The 20168-nt window shown below is 58.2% G+C and overlaps 1 protein-coding gene across 1 annotated transcript in view; it reads right to left on the bottom strand.

Annotated features, from left to right (window-relative positions):
- NTN1 (netrin 1) overlaps positions 1-20168 on the bottom strand; it is a 106413-nt gene that overhangs the window by 29901 nt on the left and 56344 nt on the right. The window contains exon 6 of the mRNA XM_006761721.1: positions 17731-17784. Coding sequence (XP_006761784.1) covers positions 17731-17784 — 54 coding nt within the window. The remainder of the gene's footprint in view (positions 1-17730; positions 17785-20168) is intronic.

Below are 20168 nucleotides of genomic sequence, written 5' to 3'. Positions count from 1 at the left end.
TGAGCTCACAGAAATTTGACCCTAGATGGCAGGCTACAAACTCAGGTCAGGTTTGAGATGCTGGCTCCCCACATGCACTTTAGAATCCATGCTTTGGTTCCCAGGGAGAGAGGGGGAGAGGGGGAGAGGGGGAGAGGAGGGAAGGAGAGGAGGAGAGGAGGAGAGGAGGAGAGGAGGAGAGAGATGCATCACACAGCCTGAGTGGGCCCTGTGGGGCTGGAGACGATCTGGATTCCATCTGAAACGTAAGCAAAGCCACTGGAGAGTTCTGGCCAGGCCTGGGTCACTCGGGTTGCTGGTGCAGGGTCTTTAGCTGCATGGCTGAGGGAGGCTTTTACCCTCTTACTATCACAGGTGGCCCCCGGGCTGCCCAGGCCCGCCTCACACCCGAGGGTACGGGAACGTGCTCTCTGCTCTGTGCTGTGGTTACAAAGGACAGTTCCCAAGCCCCCAGAAGTCTGACTTGCCATCCTACCACAGGCGCCGCCTTCCTTCTCAAGGTGCAAATAACCACTCGGGGCGGGGGGAGCAGGAAATGCGGGCTTTACGCAGCCCTGGGTCCTCTCCCCGCACTGCGCTTGGGACAGGGGCTCCGCTGGTCAGAACAGGGGCTGGTGCTCACACCTTTCCTGGAGAGCCACCCGCTGTGCCAGCTTCCACACCTGGCACATCCTCTGTGGCCTCAAATCCCATGTTCCTTTCTTCCCAAATAGCAAAGCTCAATGCTTCCTTCAAATGCCCTTCTGGCAGCTCCCCAAGGCCACGTCCCCACGGTGGCCCTGAGGGTGGAGGTGTTAGTGGACTCCGGAGAAACTGGCTGTTTCTTGTAGAAAGGGGTCGCATCACCAGCCCTATGATCTGACGATTCCAAGCCTCAGTTTCCCCATCAGTGAAATGGGTAATAACTGTCCTGCCTATTCATGGGGTTTAGGAGGAAATAACTATGGTCGGCAAGAGTGACGAGGGATGTCAGAGACGGGCTCTCAGAGATGACCCTTCGGCTGGGACCCAAAGGATGAGAAGCTGCTGCTAACTGGGTGTGATGGGCTCAAGGCGCCTCCGGGGGCCCCACTGGATGCTGGTAAATGGAGGGTGAGAGATGGCAGAGCAGTGGAAAGGTGGGGCCCCGCCAGTCGGCCTCATGAGACAAGGAGGAGAGTGGCTGGCCGGTCCTCCGCAGACGCGTACACCTGACCCGCACCAAGGAGCCAGCTGGTGTGCTGGGTCTGAGCCATGCAGCTCCCAAGAGAAGCACATCTGCCCCCAAGATCCTCTCTGGGCTACACTACGGGCCCAGGGCCAGGCCACAGCCAGTCAGAGGTGTCCACATGCAGCGGACTTCAGACCCACAGCTGGGACCCTGCCTGTGCCCGAGGTCCATGGCCGCGGGACGGTTACTCTGTTCACACATCTCCTCCTCCGTTCCAGTGAGCGGCGCCTGGATCCCACTGCCCGCAAACTCTCTGGAAAGACCAGGACCGCGCCCCAGGGACGCTGGAGAAGCCAGAGACCACGGTGGGCCATTCACAGGCTCAGCCATCCATGCCTTTCCCCTCGTGACCTTCCTGACAACCCATTCCTGTATCATTTCCCAGTGCGGCCTTCCTCTCTATGTTCCCAGCACCCACCTCAGCTCCGGAACGGTCTGTGTGCCTCCTCTGCCCGTGGTGGCGTCACCCCTGAATGCTCGATGAACCCACTGGAACATGACCCTGGCCCCCAGTGCTCACAGGTGTAAAATGGGCTGCGTGCAGTGGCTCTTGCGAGATGCCAGACTGCTTGGACCAAGAAACCCACACGCACAGGCTCCCCAGGCGGAAGTCACAGCCAACTCCCTTTGCCACTCTGCTGGTGACCCGTGAGGACGCCTGGGTGAAGGGCTTAGGCACCTTTTAAACTCGCTAAGCTTTCTGATGACACAGCGGGCGTGGCTTGGGCTGGAGAGGCCGGGCGTGGCTCTAGAAATCAGGAGGCCCGCCCACCTGTGTTGGGGTGCACAGCTGACACCTAGAAAGTGCAGCCTTGAGCTCCGGGCCACGGGGCTGTTCTGCAGGCCGTGCCTGCTGCCTGGGGGCCCGGAGTGGCCACTGGACAGACGGCCTCTCCCTGGACCTGGGATACAACCCATTAGAGCCTAGGGAACAGCTTGTCTCAGGATCATGATGAACTTGAGGGCTGTGGGACGCCGGGCAGCAGTTAGCGGGTAAGCAGGCGATGGGAGGGCCTCAACATGCTGGTCCCGGGACGTCTGAGCTGTGTCCGTGAGCACGTGACTGCACCTCTCTGGACCTCAGATTCCTCCCCGATTGAATGGGGTGAGTGTCGAGTTCTCGGCAGTTCTAGTGAGATGAAGCCTGACATGCTAAGCTCTAAAAAATGTTAGCTATCATTTTTACTAAAATTTAGGAGCATGAAAAGAAAAATACCCCACCTCGCGGTATTCCCGGCACAAAATCAATTAAGCAAATGTTTAACTTTCTCACTCGAGCACGTACTGGCTGACCTCTGGCTGTCCTGAAAAGCACACTCGTCTTCAGGGGACCTGGTTCCGTCCCAGCACTTGTCACAGGGGCAGGAGCGGGGTTTGCGGGTTGGCTTGCTTTCTGCCTCCCTCCCCCCACCCCCCACCCTGAAGGCAGAGGCCGCCACATTGTTCACGCTGTTGAATGAGCTGAGTGAGAGGGGACTCAGCTGCCACCACCTGTGCCCTCACAGTCCCTCCACTGCCCTGGTCCAAGGGCAGGAGACACGGGCCCTGCAAGGGAGCCTGCAGAGGAGGCTGTGCAAATAGCAGGGAGCCAAAGGCCGGAGCAGGATTCCGGAGGGAGAGCGGGGAAAGACAATTCCGGAAAAGGCTGTGGAACCAAAAGCTGACGCTCGGGGAGTGCGGCAGGAGCCGATAAGTCTGCCCTCTCCAGGGAGGCCTGAAAGGCTCTGGTGTTTTGTTTGGATGTTAATAACACAGATTCTAAATCCCCTGCCTTATTGTGAAAAGAGATTTGCAGATTTAAAACACTGGGCCTGGGATTCTGAGGGCAGCTCCCGCGGGCGGAGCCAGGAAGGCTCGGAGCTGGGGCGACCCGGGGAAGGAGAGTCCCTGCCAGGTCGCCTGCCCCTCCTGCTTCAGTCCGGCCTGGGGCACTGGGACTGGACCAAGCAGGAACCAGCGCACTGGCTGGGCTTCCTGGAGGGGTGACCAGCAAGCCGAGCTTTCTCTCTGAGCAGATGGAAGTGGCTGAGCGGTGGCAGCTCCCTCCGGGTGAGGCAGGCAGCCTGCAGTCGGGTTGGGGGTGGGGTGGCTGGGCTGGGAGAGGTCAGGGTTGCCCTGGCCACGTGAGGCAGGAGAGCAGCCCCTTCTCCATTCGGAACCAGAGGGTGCCCCGAGTCCCCAGCATGCTCTTTCTTCTTGCTGAACAAGATGGATTGGAAAACAAATTGGCTCAAATAAAGCATGTAATTAGATTAAAGCCTCTTGCCCAGAGCCTTCAGGGCTGCAGAAAGCCCTCCTGACTGGAGGCAGGAGACTCGTGGGCTGAACCAGCTCCTGGACATCTAGAATTTTCTCCTGACTCTCGGGTGCTCACCCAGGCCTCCCCAGCCAGTGGTAACGATGCCGAGAAGGTCAATTCCACCACGAAGAGGACTGCAGAGCCCACTCTGCCACCAGCCACCCTGTTCCCTGCCTGCAGATACCGCCTCCTCCCCAGAAGGAGCCCATGTCCAATCCACGTGGCCCACCTCAGCCCATCCCTAGGGGACAGTGATGAGCTGCACCTGGGCAGCCCTCACCAGAACTTCCCATCCACAACCCCAGGTGAGCAGCACAGGGGGACCTGTAAGGAACCGAGGCAGGTGGTATCAGGACCACAGGTTCCGTCACACACACCAGAAAACTGAGGCCCAGAATGTTCAGTGTTCAAGGTCACCCGCCAGTGGGGGCAGTTTTGCTAAACCAGCCGCCCTTCATTCCAGGTCAGGGCCATCCACATTTTTGTCCCCAAATCCATGGGCAACCTGATGACCATTAAGCAATGACCCTAACCTCCCCCCACACCAATGCAGCGGCTGCCCCCTCTCAAGGGTACCATCTCTCAGCTGCCTGTCCTCAGGAAGAACCTCTGTGTGCCTCCCCCTCCTGCCACTCCCCTTCCCTCACTCAGCTCCCACCTGACGCCCCTGCCCATGCATTGGCCAGCCCTTAGGAAAAGCGGCTGCGCTCAGCGCTGCCCGAGAAAGGAAGGAGCAGGCAGGACGCTCAGGTCCCTACTCTGAAAGGCTCAGTGATGAGCAACTTATCTCCAGGCGGAAAAAAGGAGGGTCGCCCGAGAAGACACTGACTGGGAGCGAGTGTGGAAGCAGGAAAAGCAAACAGGCAGCTGACAAGCCACCAGATTCCCCGGCCACGCTCGTGGCAGACATTACTAATCAACCTCAGCACCCAAGGGAGCCCAGAACTCAACCAGGTGCTCCTGGTTCCTCGTGGGAGAGCAGGCACCTTACTGCCCTCCCTGTTGACTCAGTCACTGGCCAGTTACTGACAGACTGGACACCAGCCACGGAATCTGCCTTCTTGTGAGGAAAGGGTACGTGAAGGCCGTGCACCCTCGCTCCTCCTGTCGCCATCCCACTGTCTGGACAGACTTCCGTGAGCTGAGCCTCGCCTGTTTCTACAGCTCCTCCCAGATGGCCCTCGTTCCACCTTCCGGAACAGCCCAGTATTAGCCAGTTTAGCCAAGAGATCAGCCCTCAAGACTTTCAGAGAAAGTACCCTCCCTCCCAAGCCTTCCTGGGCCCTCAAAACCCAAGGGTTTGGCCATCAGAACCCCCACCAAACAGATCCCCCTTCTTACCCTCTCTGCTCCTCAGTTATTCGATGTGAGGACTGAAGAGATGAACTCTGTCTCTTTACTTTATGGACATCTCTCCTGAGGACGGATACAATCCCACTTAACCTGCGTAGCTCAAGTCTCAGGGACACAGGTGAGAAGCAGGAAGGAAGCAGCCAAATTGCCAGACCTTCAGGTCTTCATTCTCAGTTTAATTACCCTTTACTCACAAGCACCGGTGACAAATGTTATAGCCATTCTAGAGCCACATATTTAAAGGGTGGGGCACCCACTGACCAGAAGAAGGAACAGCCAGCCAACAGAAAAGGGGCCAGGGACCATGAAAACAGGAAGAGCAGACAGAGAACACCTAAGGGCCACTCTGAACAGAGGCCAACAATCCGGAACTGCTGAGAAAGCCTCGGGGTTAGGCCGTATTGCAGCCCAGCCGCCTTCGCCACGCCCGCGCAACCCCCACAGGTGAAATCGTGTCCGTGTGCATGGCTCCACGAGGCAGGAAAGCTGGGTTTTCTTGGGGAAAGATTCCCACCCAAAATGGTTGCAATTTTTAAAAAGTACCTGGTATTTCAGAGAATTACACCTCAGGTGTCTGAAAACCGTGTTTGCGGGGCTGCTCAGTCCACAAGAACAGAGGCAGCTGCTGAAATCTTCCCATCAAGACCAGCCTGACCGCCTCCTCACGAAGAATAAAGGAAATGTTTGCTCCCCGGAGTGAGGGGTTCTCTCTACGCCCCAGGGAACCACAGACCCTGCAGGAGGTGTGAGGAGCCCTCACATCCGGGCAGAGGCCTGCCGACCCGAGAGCCCTGAGGGACCAGGGGCCAGTGGACCCTGGACTTCCCCCTGCCCTGCACTCCCCACCTGGACACATCTGGGCTTTAACTGGTGGCCAAGTTCACATTTACACCCGTCTTCCGCTGCTTAACCATCTCTTCTGTCTCCAGGAACCCCCAACACAGGATTTCCAGCTGGTGCCCCACGTACACCCCCCAGAGTTAGAGGCCCCCTCAGAGTCAGTCCCCAACGCGCCCCCCCTCCCCCCCACACACACATAGACAGAGGGGCGCTGGAACGAGGAAATGAGGCCCCAGGAGCTCGGGCGAGGGTGAGGCACAGGACTCCACCCCCAGCGCTGGCCCTGACCTGCGGGAGCTCACCAGGCCTCCTGGGAGACTTCCTGCTGGACAAAGGACTAGCCAGCTTTCACCCGCCACGGGGGCCGTGGGGGTCGGCGACACCATCTCGCTCCACTCCCCGCACCAGCTCCTGTTAGGAACTGGGAAACCGCTGCTGGGCCCGGGGACACGTTACCGCAGAGCCTTAGGGTGCCACGTGCCTCTGACCTGGGAGTCAGGCTTAGAGGAGCCCCGAGGCCTCCCAGCCCCTCCCACCGAAACAGGCTCATGGAAACGGGAGCCACAGGCCACATCCGAGCATCCTCTGCCAGCGTGGAAATGAAAGCTCGCAGCCCAGAGGAGCCCTGCAACCCCAGGGGAGAGTGCGGGCAGATCCCTGCTCCCTGCCAGGCGGGGCGGGCGAAGGGGTCTGACTGCGCCCCGGGCGGCCCCAGTTCTGAGGGAAAGCCACGGAGACCATCCACCGCAGAGCCGGGGATTGTAGCCCCGGCGTGTCCTCAAGATGCACATTCTGCCACATAAGATGGTCTTTGTGGAGGTTTTGCGTGTGGATCCCCAGTTGTTTCTGGCTTTGCCACCTTCTTACCTGCCGTCAGCGCCATTAGCGAGCAGCAGCCTGGCTGGAGGCGTGATGAGCCACCTGGGACCCCAGCTTGCAGGACAGACACAGCCGGCTCTTAGCCCAGCCGACAAGGCCGCGTGAGCGCCTGCTGACACCTGCACGGCATCTACTCTATCAGCTAACAGCCTGGTTAGAATCGCCTCCTAAGGTGTCTTTCTTGCAGTAAACCAGGGTCTCTTGAACCCGGGGCTCCATGTTCTACACCCGTCCCTGTAACCCCAGCACTAACACAGCCCCCAGTAAATGTGCAGCTGATGAACAAATGTAAAGAAAATGAACAGACACGTGCAAGAATCCTCGCAATGGAGTTCCCAAGGAATGCTGGGACTCGGGGGGAAAAGGGGGTATGTCCTAAAAACCACCACCACCCCTGGCTGAACAAGCAATCCCCACTCTCAGCCTGTAGCCCGGAGGAGGCCGCGGGGAGGATCTGCAGAGCTAAGGTCAGTATTTCACAACCTTCCAAACAGCAGAGAAGGCCGCACCTGCCGCCCTCAGTCTGTGCTGCTAATCCGCTGGAACAGCTCCGCGCCCGCCCTCCGCCACTGGCTCCGCTCTGAGGGCAGTCGGCCTGCGTTAATAAGCTGGAGCGTTCGGGTGCAGCGCTGCTCCCACAGGGCAGCCCCACGGGGTCTCCTTGTCGGCTCTCCGTGTGAACAGGAGATTTTGTGTTCTCCAGGGAAAACAAAGCTGCCCCGATGGGGATCCCGTTGGCCCTCGATACGCTTTTCCAGCGAGAGCCCATGGCAGACTGGCCCAGCGCGCGGGTAGCACGAAAGGGTGATTCGAGGAAGCGGAGGGGGGCTAAGCTGGGCTCCCGGGAAGGCCGTGAGAGACAGGGGAGCTTGCAGCCCTGTCGTGTCCAGCCAAGGGTTGGCTGGCCGGTTAGCCAGCTGGTTAAGCCAGTGCCGATGAGGTCATGCCTTGGAAGCCAGTGTCGCCTTTGCTCGGTTCCCTGGATGGGCGTAGGCAGCTGCCGTGCAGGAGACACACCGCTCGGCCAGGACTGCTTCCTCCACAGACCAAAGACCCTTAACGTTCACCATCACTTTCTGATGCCAATAACTCCATAATGTGGTGGCTGGCAAATGCCCGCGAAGTCAGCAGAGTGAGCAAAAAGGTCTATGGTGGAGGCCGTCCGGAGTCACCAAACACCATTTCATTTTCTCCTAGGCGTATAAACTACATTCTCCAGCACCCCTTGCGGTTAGGTGTGGTCATGTGATGCAGCTCTGGCCAATGTCATGGGTAGAAGTGACGGATGATCCTTTCGGGCCCAGCCTACAAAAGTCTCCAATGTGCCCCCCTCTGCTCTTTCCATACCAGCAATGAGTGTGGTCATGTGATGCAGCTCTGGCCAATGTCATGGGTAGAAGTGATGCATGCTCCTTTCAGGCCCAGCCTGGAAAAGTCTCCAATGTGCCCCCCCTCAGCTCTTTCCATACCAGCAATGAGGCCAAGGTCCTAGAGCAGCGTTTCTCAACTTGTGGGCCGTGACCCCTTTGGCAGTCGAACGACCCTTTCACAGGGGTCGCCTAAGACCACCCTGCATATCAGATATTTACATTACGATTCGTAACAGTAGCAACATTACAGTTATGAAATAGCAACAAAAATAATTTTATGGTTGGGTCCCAACATGAGGAACTGTATTTAAAGGGCCAGAAGGTTGAGAACCACGGCCCTAGAGGATGGCACAACCACATGATGGGAGAAGCCTGGACCCGACTCGCTGCTGCTGCAATGGACCACCGGGGCTGCTTGTTACAGCACGCAGCCTGTACTGACCAGGTCAGGGGGTGAGAAGAGAGTCTGATGGAAGACACCCCCAGCAGCAGTGTGCACGGTAGAGAAGAGGGGTATGAGAGATGTCATGGCTGAGTGACTGGTTGGCCATCGGAGGAAGGACATGTGGCCCCAGGGAACCTCCACCAGGTCTTCCCATAGTACAGGGCTGTTGGAGAGTGGACACAACAGAAATCCACAAATGGCCCGTAAATCCCAATAAACTTGTCCTCCCCTCAAGTCACTTACCCAGATGTGGCTGGGCCAGAATGCCTACCTCCAGCAGCTGCCAGTGCCTGCGGCTAATGGCTCCCACTTGCACTTTCCCTGAAGGCGTGCCCTTGCTTGGTAAAAACTGCCCTGCTTAGAAATACATGGGAGGGTACACATATCCCTCCCAGGGGCAGTCCTAGCCAACGGCCAGCTATACGGACGGTATAACCACCCGGCCCTCTTGCTTTTAAGCAGGACAACTTCGGTGCAACTTACTCTCCAGAGCCCCGTGTGATTATGTTGAGACCTGAATTCTCTCGAACCCATGTGTTTCCCTAGCGTCTTCCCTGCCCTGTCCTGCTTCCCTCACTCCCTCACTAATTTCTCCTGAGCACCCCCTCAATAAATCATCGGCACAAGAATCCCTGTCTTGAGGCCTCTTAGGACCCTGCTAACCCAAAAGAATGGCTGGAATTCCACCTCTTGTCCCATCCACAGCAGCACATTTGTCATAAAGAGGAAGAAGACGGGGTGAAGTCCAAGCTTGGACAGTCCTGGACTCTCAGGCCTACAAAGATCACCACCTTCTCAGAGGTCCCACCATCGGTGAAGATAGACGCTGCTGTAAAGATGTCATGGCCTGGAGGGACACTGTAGATGCGAAAGCACATCTTCCCCTCCTGGGGCTGAAGGAAGTGACCTCGTGGATCAGAAGGAATGCTTGGCCAGGAAACCAGGGAATGCCCCGCCCTGCTCCCTGGGGTCGGGGAGGGAGGGTGAAGAAGGATGGCCGTGGGTGGAAGCCTAATCCGATTTGGCTTGAAGAAAACGTCAAGGCAGGCTCACTAAAGCAGCTGCCGCCAAACATTCATGAACTTCTAACCTCTCCTTAGTAAGAGGAATCGTTTCCAAGTCCCCAGGTCTGATTTCTCTCCAGGACTTACTACTTGAAAGGATGCTTGCTTGAAGCCCTATGGCTAACAACGTTGAGAAACTGGGTCTTCACTGATGCCGCCCTCAACCGTTAGGGCAAGTCACTGCTCTCCTCTGGGCCTACTCTCCCCATCTGTCCCATGTGGTGGCCAGATTGTATGAGCTACCTCTAGGTTTCCTGATGCTACCAAAATCTCAAAGTCCATTCCTGGATGCCTTTGGGGAGAAATGCTGAGAAATATTTAACAATCAGCTCTGTAGGAAGAAAACCCTTGATTTGTAGCACGTGCCAATTTCCAAGGTGTAAATATTCCCGTCATGGCCAATATCAAACTACCAGCACGGTGGCCTGAATGCAGAGCTGGGAAGAGATGCCCAGTCAGTGCTCACGAGCCTGTGTGAGCAGGTGCATGCTGGCTCCAGGATACCACCGGTTTGCAGATACCTCACTGCACAAAATAACTTCATTTCAGACCTGGCTCATTTCTAATCACTGCAAACCAAAGGGCCTTCTCCTTTCCTCGGCCCTACAGTCCACTTTACTCTTGAACAGAGACCGCAAGGCAGTCCAATGACACTTGCCACCATCTTGCCGAGGCGGACGCTGACCTCCCAGTGACCTGCAGGGAAGGAGCAGGAAGGGCACGGCCCCTCCCGAGATGCAGAGCCTCTGCTCTTGCTGAATTAAAGTTCTGGGCTCTGCCTGGGGACAAGGCACAAGGTCCGCAATCTGTGTGGTCACTCCTTGGGACAGAGCAGGGACTTGTGTCGTGTCTGTACCTGTAGCTTTAGGAACACAGGGTCAGTGCAGCAGAGAGGAGAGTCCCGGTCAGCAGGAGGTAGGCTTGGGCTTGGGGACAGGCCTTGAGGCCGTGAAGGTCCATGTCCACGCAGGGAGGACACCTGGTGAATGGGCAGACACTGTCCCCAGTCCACTCTCCTCTTCTCCTTCCCTCCTCTGGGTCTGGGTACCCTTCTTGGTCCAAATCACCCACAGTCCCCTCAACACAGCCCGAAAGAGACTCCAAGGAAAGGCCCTACGGCCACTGGGCCCTGCGAGCAGTCGGCCTCCCCGGGCGGCTTGGACCCAGGGAATTCCGAGCTGGGAGGGGACTAAATGAATCACAGCCCAACTCCCTCATTTCATTGAGAAGCCTGAGCCCAAGCTACCAAGTAGCCTGCAGGACACTTTAATTGAGTGGAGAGAAGGCAACAAAAAACTAAAAATCCATGCTCTTAAGTGATTGCATTTAAGACGGTTACTATTACTACTTGCTGTGGGCTAAACTGTCACATCAAAATGCCTACATTGAAGCCCTAACCCTCAATGGGATGGTATCTGGAAGTGGGGCCTTTGGGAGGTAAGTGGGGTTAGATGAGGTCGAAAGGGTGGGGCCCTTGAGGATGGAATTAGGGCCCTTATAAGAGGAGACACCAGGGAGCTCTCTCCCCGCCCTGTGAGGGCTCAGCAAGAAGTGAGCAGTCTGCAACCAGGAAGAGGGCATTCCCTGGAACCGATCATGCTGGCACCCCGAACTTAGGCTTTCAGTCTCCAGGTTGTGAGAAATGAATTCCTGTTGTTTAAGCCACACAGTCTATGGTGCTTTGTTATGGCAGCCCGAGCAGACGGATATATTTTCAGTCTTGCAGGGTATGTAGGAAATCAAAGGGACCACTGCGAGTGCTGCCCAACCCCCACCTCTAGGGTTGGGGACATGACTCCCCCCAGTTCAGTGGCTGTTGGGGTTCCCCCCACCAATCTGGGCAGGAGAGAGGGCTATTAGGCCAGGGTGCCAGGCACGACCCATTTCCATGCACCCCCCGCCCCCCAGTGCCCAGCCAGGATCTAGACAGGAATCCCTAAGGAAGGTGTCAGGCCCAGCTTCGGGCTGGGGGCCACCCTGGGAGTGGGGGAAGGGGTAGGGGTGGGTCTCTGCGTCCACCCTGCCCCACCCTTGTTCTGCAGCCTGCAGTCCCCCCTCTGCCAACAAGGACCCTGTGACATGAGTGTGACACGGGGCGGGTCCTGGGGATTCCAATCCTCTCTCTCACTGACACCTGTCACTTGTCCATTCCCATCAGACATCCCCTGGAGACCCCAGTGGGAACAAGGGCTAAATATTCCACCCCCACTCTGCTCTGCCTCCCAGCTCATCCCTTTATCCTCCTCTCTGATGGCGGCAGCTCCACCTGCAAAGGCCCCTCCACAGGGCAACAATGGGGGCTGCGACACACAATGCAAATGGTTCCTTTGTGCTCTCTAGGGCAGCGGGCAGTGGGGGCACTGAGCGCTCCCGCCCTGCTCGCCCCAGCCTGACCTCTGCCCCAGCCCTTTGTGCAGCTCCCAAAAAAGGGAAGAGAAAGGGGGAGGGGGGGCAGGGAAAGCCAGGGAATACAGAGGTGGTGGAGAGGGGTGGGGGAGAAAGACAGAGGGAGATGAGGACAGAGAAAGGCAGTCAGAGAAAGGGACAGGCAGAGTGAGGAGGAAGGAGCACCTGCTTCACGCAGGCTGCCGGGAGCACGGGAAGCAAGCGGTAAGCGGGGCCGTGTGAAACTGCCACTTCTGCGGGACACAAGGGGCCACATACAATGGCAATTCCATTCCGTCCACCCTGATCCACATGGGGTCAGTCTGGTCCCCAGCCAGGGCGCAGTGAGCGGGTCCCACCCACAGTCCCCATTCCCCGGGCTCCGTCTCTGTTTCCGAGAGGGACTGGGCTGAGGGTGGAGGCCAGAGATGCTATGCACAAGCCAGTCCCCCAAAAACACGCCCCCCCCCAAAAAAACACTTAGAATTCTCCAGCCACACTGCTGGCAGTGCCAGGATCAAGAAAGCCTGCTTCAGCCCTGGCCAGTCTGGCTCAGTGGATAGAGCGCTGGCCTGTGGACGGAAGGGTCCCGGGTTTGATTCCGGTCAAGGGCACATGCCCTGGTTGTAGGCTCAATCCCCAGTAGAGGGCAAGCAGTATATATATTTAAAAAGCCGGCTTCAGACCGTGGTGCACACTGCAGACGCTCAGTGTCGTTTAGCATCGGCACCCTCTGCTCCCATCACACTGTGGGACTTCCTGGTCCCCTCAGCTGTGGAGGTGCCCCTCCCCTAGGGCCGGTCCCCTGAACCTCCACCTCCAACACCACAGGGGGGGCTGACGTTGGGGCCGGACGTGGCGCTCCCTGCCTCCCCTTTCAGAGCATGAGATGAATGATGATGACGTGTAACATGTGGGCAGCACGTTTCACTTGACACGCCACTCCACGTGCATCACACCCTCAAAAGCGGCCCACGCCTGGGGACCCAGATGCGCTTCTAAATATAACGCTCTGAGAAGCACGTGCCTGCATGATGCTTCAGTAATTAAAGCGCCGAGCAAACCAGCTCCAACAGACACTCGGGGGATAAGAAAGATGGACTGGGGTCAGATGGTAGTAAAGCGTGGACCGCTTTGTTGGGCGTAAGGACGCTACTGAGTAGGTGCGGAGAATATTCCCAGAGATGGCATTCCCAACGATTTAGGGGTCAAATGTCCCACGGCAGCTTTTCTCTTAAAATATTTCAGCAGAAGAAATTGCTGAAGCAGATGGGACAAAATGTCCATGGTGAAGTGTAGGTGACGGGCACGGGTACCCACCACCATTCTCTCTGCTCCTCTGAGGTTTCTCGTCATAAACAGTTTAACGATTAGTTAAGCCATAGTAATCGATTTCCAGGCTCCAACTCTGCTGGGTTCAGGGTCCAACACCGGCCGCTGGGAAGGACGTGGCGAGGCCACCAGCAGTTTCCACTTAGCGGGCCCGGCACCCCGTCCTCGGGCCGCACCCCCTGCTGCCCACCCTGCCTTCCCACCACGGAGCCCGCGGACACCTCAACGCCGTGCGAGCCCTCCACGCTCTGTGGTGTCTGCTTCCCGGGCGCTTCCGCTGGGCTGACACTGGGCATGTACAAGCCCACCACCGAGTCCACAGCTTTATCTGCATCATCCCGTTCCGTGAACTACCCTGTTTCCAGAGAAGGAAACAAGACGAGCAGAACTGGGGTCTGGGGCTCCCACCCGGTGTCCTCTCCTTTCCGTCTGGCCCCCCACACCTGGGAAGGCTGCACCCCAGTCTTGTCAGCTCACATTCCCTCCTCATCACCTATTCCCTGTCCTGGAAAATGAGCCTAACAGGACAGTCCAAGCTGCTCCAGGCTGCAGGTCTCTATAAACCCAAGTTTCTTTCATGAAAAAATGGAGGCGCTAAGAGGCCGCCAGGAGTGACGACTCTCAGGTGACTGCCCCGAGGCTGGGGCCATGGAAGCAGGTCACAGGAGACGCCACACGAAATAGGCAAGTGCCATGAGGAGACCAGGCCCAGAGAGGACCGAGACCCTGTGGGGAGGGGGGCCCAGGAGTCGGCTCCTTGCTCTTGCACCTCCATCCCAAGTCCAGCCTCCAACCAGGAGACAGCAGTGCCCCTTCACACCAGGGAAGCCAGTGAAAGACCACAGCCTCTCGCCCGGCTGAGAGGCGGCCCTTCCTCCCTCTGTACTTCTGTGTTCCTACACCTACACTCCATTCCGGGGGAGCCCGCAGGCAGTGCCGGGTGGAGTCAGCTCACCTGGGCTCCGAGAGCCCATCGTACGCATCTCTTCCCACCTGTGCGTTCAGTGACATCAGAGGGGGTGTCTGCAACCAGCCACCCGGGAGTGTTTGCACCAGGGGAAGTGGCAAATGCCAGACGTCAGACTCTCCCCCAGCCAGGTCTAACTATTCACCAGCGCCTCTGCCCGCGGAGACCTCAGCAAGGGGCTGCAGGACTGACCATCAGAGGCAGAGGAGAGAGAGCAAGCGTTTCTGCAGAGGAAGAAAACTCACCAGGAGAAAGAAGGCCATTCCTACCCTGAGAAGAAAGCTCCCCCCGACCTCAACCCCAGGGGGCGGGGGACAGGGGGCAGAAAAAAGAAGTCTTTGCACGTCCAAGGCCTCTCAGCCAGCGGAGAAACAACCCCAGAGCCCCCGGACCAAACTGGACTCATCCCGCTGAGCCAAGTGGCCTCCACGAAGCCAAAAGACCCGCGATCAACACCTACACAGAGGTGATGGCGGCCGAGGGAGGGCGGGCCCTCTTTCAGCCCAGAGGATGGGGGGGGTTTAGAATGGGGGGGTTTGGAATGGGGGTTCCTCTCTGCCCCCCAGCCCACTGCCCTCCTGGGCCCCGGCCCAGACCTCCCACGAGCATGGTATTCCTGCCTCCTGCCCCATGACGGGGCCCCGGCCGCTCAGACAGCAGTGGACAGCATTCCCTACGTGAGCTGGCCTGGCCGGGGGGCAGGTTCAGCGTGAGGTTATGTCCATCAGCTTTCTGGACGAATTCTCAGTGTATTAATTCTCCTCTGTTACGCAGGCAAAAGTAAATAAGCTTTTCTCCGGCAGCCTGGCACACGGGCCTTCCCTATTCAAACACTGCAAGAACTGACAGGCTTGGGAGTGCTGTGCTCCAGGCCCGCTCCCCAGGGGCCCCCTGGCCCCCTGCCCACACCGTCCCGCCCACCGAGACAAGGCAGCCGTGCATGGCAGGCCCAGTGCCCAAGGCCCGGGCACGACCCTGGGCCTTGGGTGCGAGCACCAGATCCTGGGCATCCAAGACCACCAGAGAAGGTGCGAGGGGTCTGGTCACAGCATGAGGATCACACCTGCTCGCTCAGCCCCTCGGTGAGCAAAGCGCTTTGTAAAGGGTGTTTACTGGTGGCTTCCATTTCCAACATGTTTTTTAAAGGTTCAGGAGGAAGAAAAGAAATAAACAGCAACAAAAACAAGAGGAGACAGAGAGGCAACTGACTAACCAAGAGCTGCAGGAGGGGACTCTAAAGGAGCTTACAGAGCCCGTGTCTGTAAGTACTTGCTCGGGTTTCTCGTCTGGTCCAGTGAAGATCCTCACTTGCTTTACTCCAGCTTCCTGGCCGGCACAGAAATCTCGGGAGTCGTTTTTCTTTTTCCCTCTATTTTTTCCCCATTTGCCCATTTCTGATTTGCAAGGGCAAACGCCAAAACCGCTGCAGGGACTGGGAAAATGGGAGGCAAGAGCGAGGTGCCGGTCTGCCGCGGCCTAGCTGGGTGCACAGCCCCAGGGGCGGGGCCAGGTGAGCTCGGAGCGGCTGAGGCCACATCACCGCAGCAGGAGCCAGGACTCCAGTGAGTGGCGGCGTCTGCTTGCCCAGGTGCTGCCCAGCGCTGGATGGGATGTGCCTTTGAATCGGGCCAGAAAGGCCTTCCGCAGCCTCACGCCGGCTCCTGCCTCGGCCTCCCAGGCCCGAGCTGCTTCCTCCTGCAGTTTTTCCCGTGAGTGTCCCTTGCAGCTCGACCAAAGGTGACAGACAACTCTACCCAATTTCCCAAGAGCAACATCCCTGGCTTTCCCAGTGTGACCCTGGCACTCCCTGAAACGCCCTCTGTCCGCTCCTCTCTGGGGGCTGTTCGTTGACTGTGCACATAGGCGAGTTTGAAACATTCTCTCTCAGTTCCCAGCGTACGGTCAACACTCCAGTCTAGTCTTTGTTCTAAGACATTCAGGCAACCACGTGGGTGTGCAAGCCTCCCCCACACCTCCTTACAGTCCTCCCTGGAGAGGAGGAAGGGGGTCCCAGAGCTGACACTGATGTCCACATGGGCCCCCCATTCCCACGCCTACTCCAAGTGCCAGTACACGAAAGGCCCATGTGACCCCAGGACGCTGGGTACAAGCCTGGCTGCTCTCCGCGTGGCGCCCCATCCAGCCAGCTGATCCCCATGTAACCTCTCTTGTGCCGAGGGCTGGTGACAACCATTCACAGTATTATCTCCAAATACAAAAATAAAACACACGGGACTACTGCGGATGGGAAAGGGGCCACATACTAACCCTGACACCTTCAGGGCCCTGCATGGGGGGCAGACTCAGAGACGGAAAGTAGCCACACAGGAAGGTCTGAACATACAATTCCCAACTCAAAGCGGGCGTGGCAGGTGGCTGCGTCCCAGGCCTGTAGCTCCCCTGACAAAGGTCGCTCTTTACCTTAGCTGAGCCTGCCTGTCTTTCTGCATCTACGATAACATCCCTCGGAAATGTCAGAGTAACCTCCTTTTCCAGACCCCGCGGGGCACACCACCTACCAGACCCCACATTGCTATCTTGTCCCCCGATACCATCTCCACCTGCTGCTGTAAGTGCTAACTACTAACTATCCCGCACCCGCCAATGAAAAGCAGTGTCTCTCCATTTCACTTTTTATCCAGTCCCAGACAGTCCCCACTCTGCTTTCTCTTGTCCCTTTAATGTACCACCAATGGGCTTCATGTAACCCCTTACACCTCCTCCTTTGATTGCAATGTATAAAGGAAGCTGTAAAGCTGCCATTCCCGGCAAATGTGGTCAGTTTGGCTCCAGTCCACTCCTCTAAGACTTTTTCTTGGGCTGGACGTTCTTTTGTCGACATTACAACGGAAACGAACACACTAAAACACCTTATCCAAGCACGTTCAAAACCCGAGGTTGACTGCAGCCCCTCACAGTACCGCTTCGTTATTAACAGGTCAGGAGGCAGCAGCAGGCCTGGCGGCTCCCGTAAGTTTGAAGCGACAGTGACCTGAACGGCATTCTGGGATACCTGCACCCACTCGATGGGATGGGGAAACACCTGTGACTTCTGCTGGCGCCCAGGTCACCGGGCTGCTGACCCTGCCATGGTTCATGGCCACCTTTGCAACCGAGGACATGCTCACGTTCAGCGAGAGGAGAGGACAGTGGCGTGTGGTTCTCTCCCTGTCCCGCTCCCTGTCCCCCACCCCGATGTCTGTGTGCGGCCCATGTTCTGTTCTGCTGCTCAGGAAGGCATTGCCACCTCCTTCCCGCACCTTCTGCAGCCCCCGGAAGGGGTTGCGCGGCCCCTCGGATGGTGCTGGGCTCAGGCCGCTTCCTAACTTGGTGGATGAACAAGAGGAGCCGCTGTGAGCGTCCTGGGCGTGGAGAGAGGCTAGCCACAGGCAGGGACAAACCCCTCTCTTTTATTCTTGGAGTGGGGGCTCCCAGAAAAATGCCCTGGGGCTCCATCCTCCTCAGTCCAGCCCGGGAACCACTCATGCCAAGGAGCGCCCTGATGGTGGTTGGGAGGATTCTGGCCCCTCTAACCCCTGTCCCTACCCACCCCTCCCAAAAAGATGAGCAGAGGGGGCCAGCCTACCTTCCGGCTCCTCCACGCTGCTGGCTGCAGTGGTGGGCGGCGCCACGGGGATCTCTGCAAGATTCGGGACGGGAGGAAGGGAAAGCGAGGTGAGAAGGTGTTATTTCTGACCTTAGAGAAGGATGAGCACAGCACAGACCCCTCCCAGCCTTCCAGTGTCCTCCCACCCCCCACCCCATCACCATCACCCCAGCTCCAGGAAAGGATGGTCGGGGAGGAGGAGGCAGCTGGGCGGGGGGTGCCCAGGCTCCCTGCCTGTTCTCCTGGGGAAGCTGTCCCTCCACCCGCAGGGATGCCCACACTCCTCGACACTGAGGAGGGACCGGAGTAGGAGAAGGGAGGCCGGGCTGCCCTCGCCCTTGAGCCAGGGCCAGGTAAGGGGTGGTGTGTGCGTGTGTGTGTGTGTGTGTGTGTGTGTGTGTGTGCGTGTGTGCTTCTGCTGAGCCCTTGAAGTGGCAGACAGGGGCTTCCCCAGGCCCCCTGCTCATCTCCATGTGGCTGACTAGGCCCTGCTCACCTCTGACCTCAACTCACGGGGGAAGGGGGGGGATGGTGCTCATGGCAGGGGTGGCACGTAAGGCAGCTGGGAGGTGTCCTACATGTGCAGAAAGGGGTCTGCACCCCTGCCCAGGTTCCCATGGGCACATCTCACCAGCTAGGGCATTGTCTCCGTGGCCAGTAGAGACCAACACCACGGAAGGAGAAGGGGCCTGTGGAAGAGTGTGCCTTATTGTGGTCATTCCACTTCTACCTAGGGTGGCGGCCAGTTCCCACCAGTTCCTGCCCCACCCCATGCTCTGCAAAGGGAGGGTGCAGCTGGTCCCCAGGACGGGCCAGGTACCACCGGTATCACAGCTGAGGCTTCCTCCTTCTAAATGAGGCCAAACCAGGGACCACAGTCCCTGAGGGGCAGGGGCTTCCTGGTGAGTGACCACAGGGGCCTCTGAGAGCCCTGAGGACTCTGGCTGCCTCTGACTGTTGGGATAAGACCTCCCTTGGACCCCCAGATCTAGACCAGCTAGGACTAGAGCCGTGTGGAGCTGGGCACCTGGGGACACTCAGGCTGGGGGCAAACCCGGGCACTACGGCAGGAACACCTTCCGGAAGGAATGGGCAGAGGACTCAGCCCTCAATGTGGAGACAAATCTTGCACTCGATGGATTTTATCAGCAGCAACAAGTGCCATCACAGCAGCTTACACCAGGCCCCCCTCGGTCCCTAGGAGCTACCTGGTCCCAGCAGAAACACCCCAGAGCGGGCGTCTGCACAGTCCAGCCCAACCCTGCACATCCCCAAACGGGGTGAAGGCCGATGGCCACGGAGCTACACTGGCCTGAGGGCTGGCGCCAGGTGTGCAGGGGGCCTGTGGCTCCCCAAGCCATGACAGCAGTCCTCAGGGCACTGTTGGGTGCCTGCAGCGGGTGCTCTCTGCAGAGCTCGTGGGAACCCCAGGAGGGAGACCAGGTCTTGAGGCTGCTGGTGGGCCAGCTCTCCTGGCATCACCTGCCTCGGGCAGGACGGGGGAAGGTACTGAGCATCAGGAAGCGTGAGCCCCCGTTTTCCAGGTCCCTGTCTCGGAGTCTGAAACATCTGCTTCATTGCCGGGTCTGCCCTGGGCGCTGGGAATGTTGGTTCCCGCCGCCTCTGAGCAACCCGACAGCTCCTGACTCCCTTTAAAAGGGAGACCGTTCCCCGTGTGCATTCTCCAAGTGGTGGCACCATTTCTGCCCAGCGCTCCCAGTGTCACTGCTTCCTGGGTGGGTGGAGGGGCTGCTGAACGCTGGGAGACCGGCAGGGAGGCGTGTTGTGGGAACCCTTTCACCTTGCTCTGCCCCGGTGGGCACTGAGCTCAATTTCCTGAGGCTGCGCTTTGGGTCACTGGCTGGCACTGGACCCTGCCACACATCCTGCCTTAGAAGCCGGTTGGCGCCACCGGAACCGACACCACCCGATGTGTCCTGGAAGGTGAAGGCCACCCCAGCTGGGGCAGGTGAGGCGCAGCGGCTAAAGCTCCTGTCTGTGCGTGTGAGTGTGCGTGTGTGTGTGAGTGTGTGTGTGCGTGTGAGTGTGTGTGTGTGTGTGTGCACGTGTGTACGTAGGGTTCTCTGCAAGGTCCACGGGGACCACTCCAAGTCCCCAGGTGCCTTGTGACAGACCAGAAGGGCCAGTGCCCTCCCAGTGCTACAGGACGCTGGCAGGTCGGCCGGCCTCTCCTGTGGAGGCCCAGGTAGAAACAGTTAGAAAAGACTTCCGGCTCCGCAGGTCACAGGTCTACATTGTAGCTGCTCGATTCTGTGGTTACGGTTCAAAAGCCACCACAGGCGCCTGTGAACAGCGGGCCCGGCTGTGTCCCCATAAAACTTTCCCTGTGGACACTGGACTTTCTCATCTGCACACGGGAAGCAGCAGTGTTCTTTTGTTTTTTGTTTCAGTCATTT

Source organism: Myotis davidii, unplaced genomic scaffold (assembly GCF_000327345.1).
Source record: "Myotis davidii unplaced genomic scaffold, ASM32734v1 scaffold37, whole genome shotgun sequence".
Lineage (NCBI taxonomy): Eukaryota > Metazoa > Chordata > Mammalia > Chiroptera > Vespertilionidae > Myotis > Myotis davidii.
Note: the sequence above shows the minus strand (reverse complement) of the source record. Positions and strands in the feature narration are given on the sequence as shown.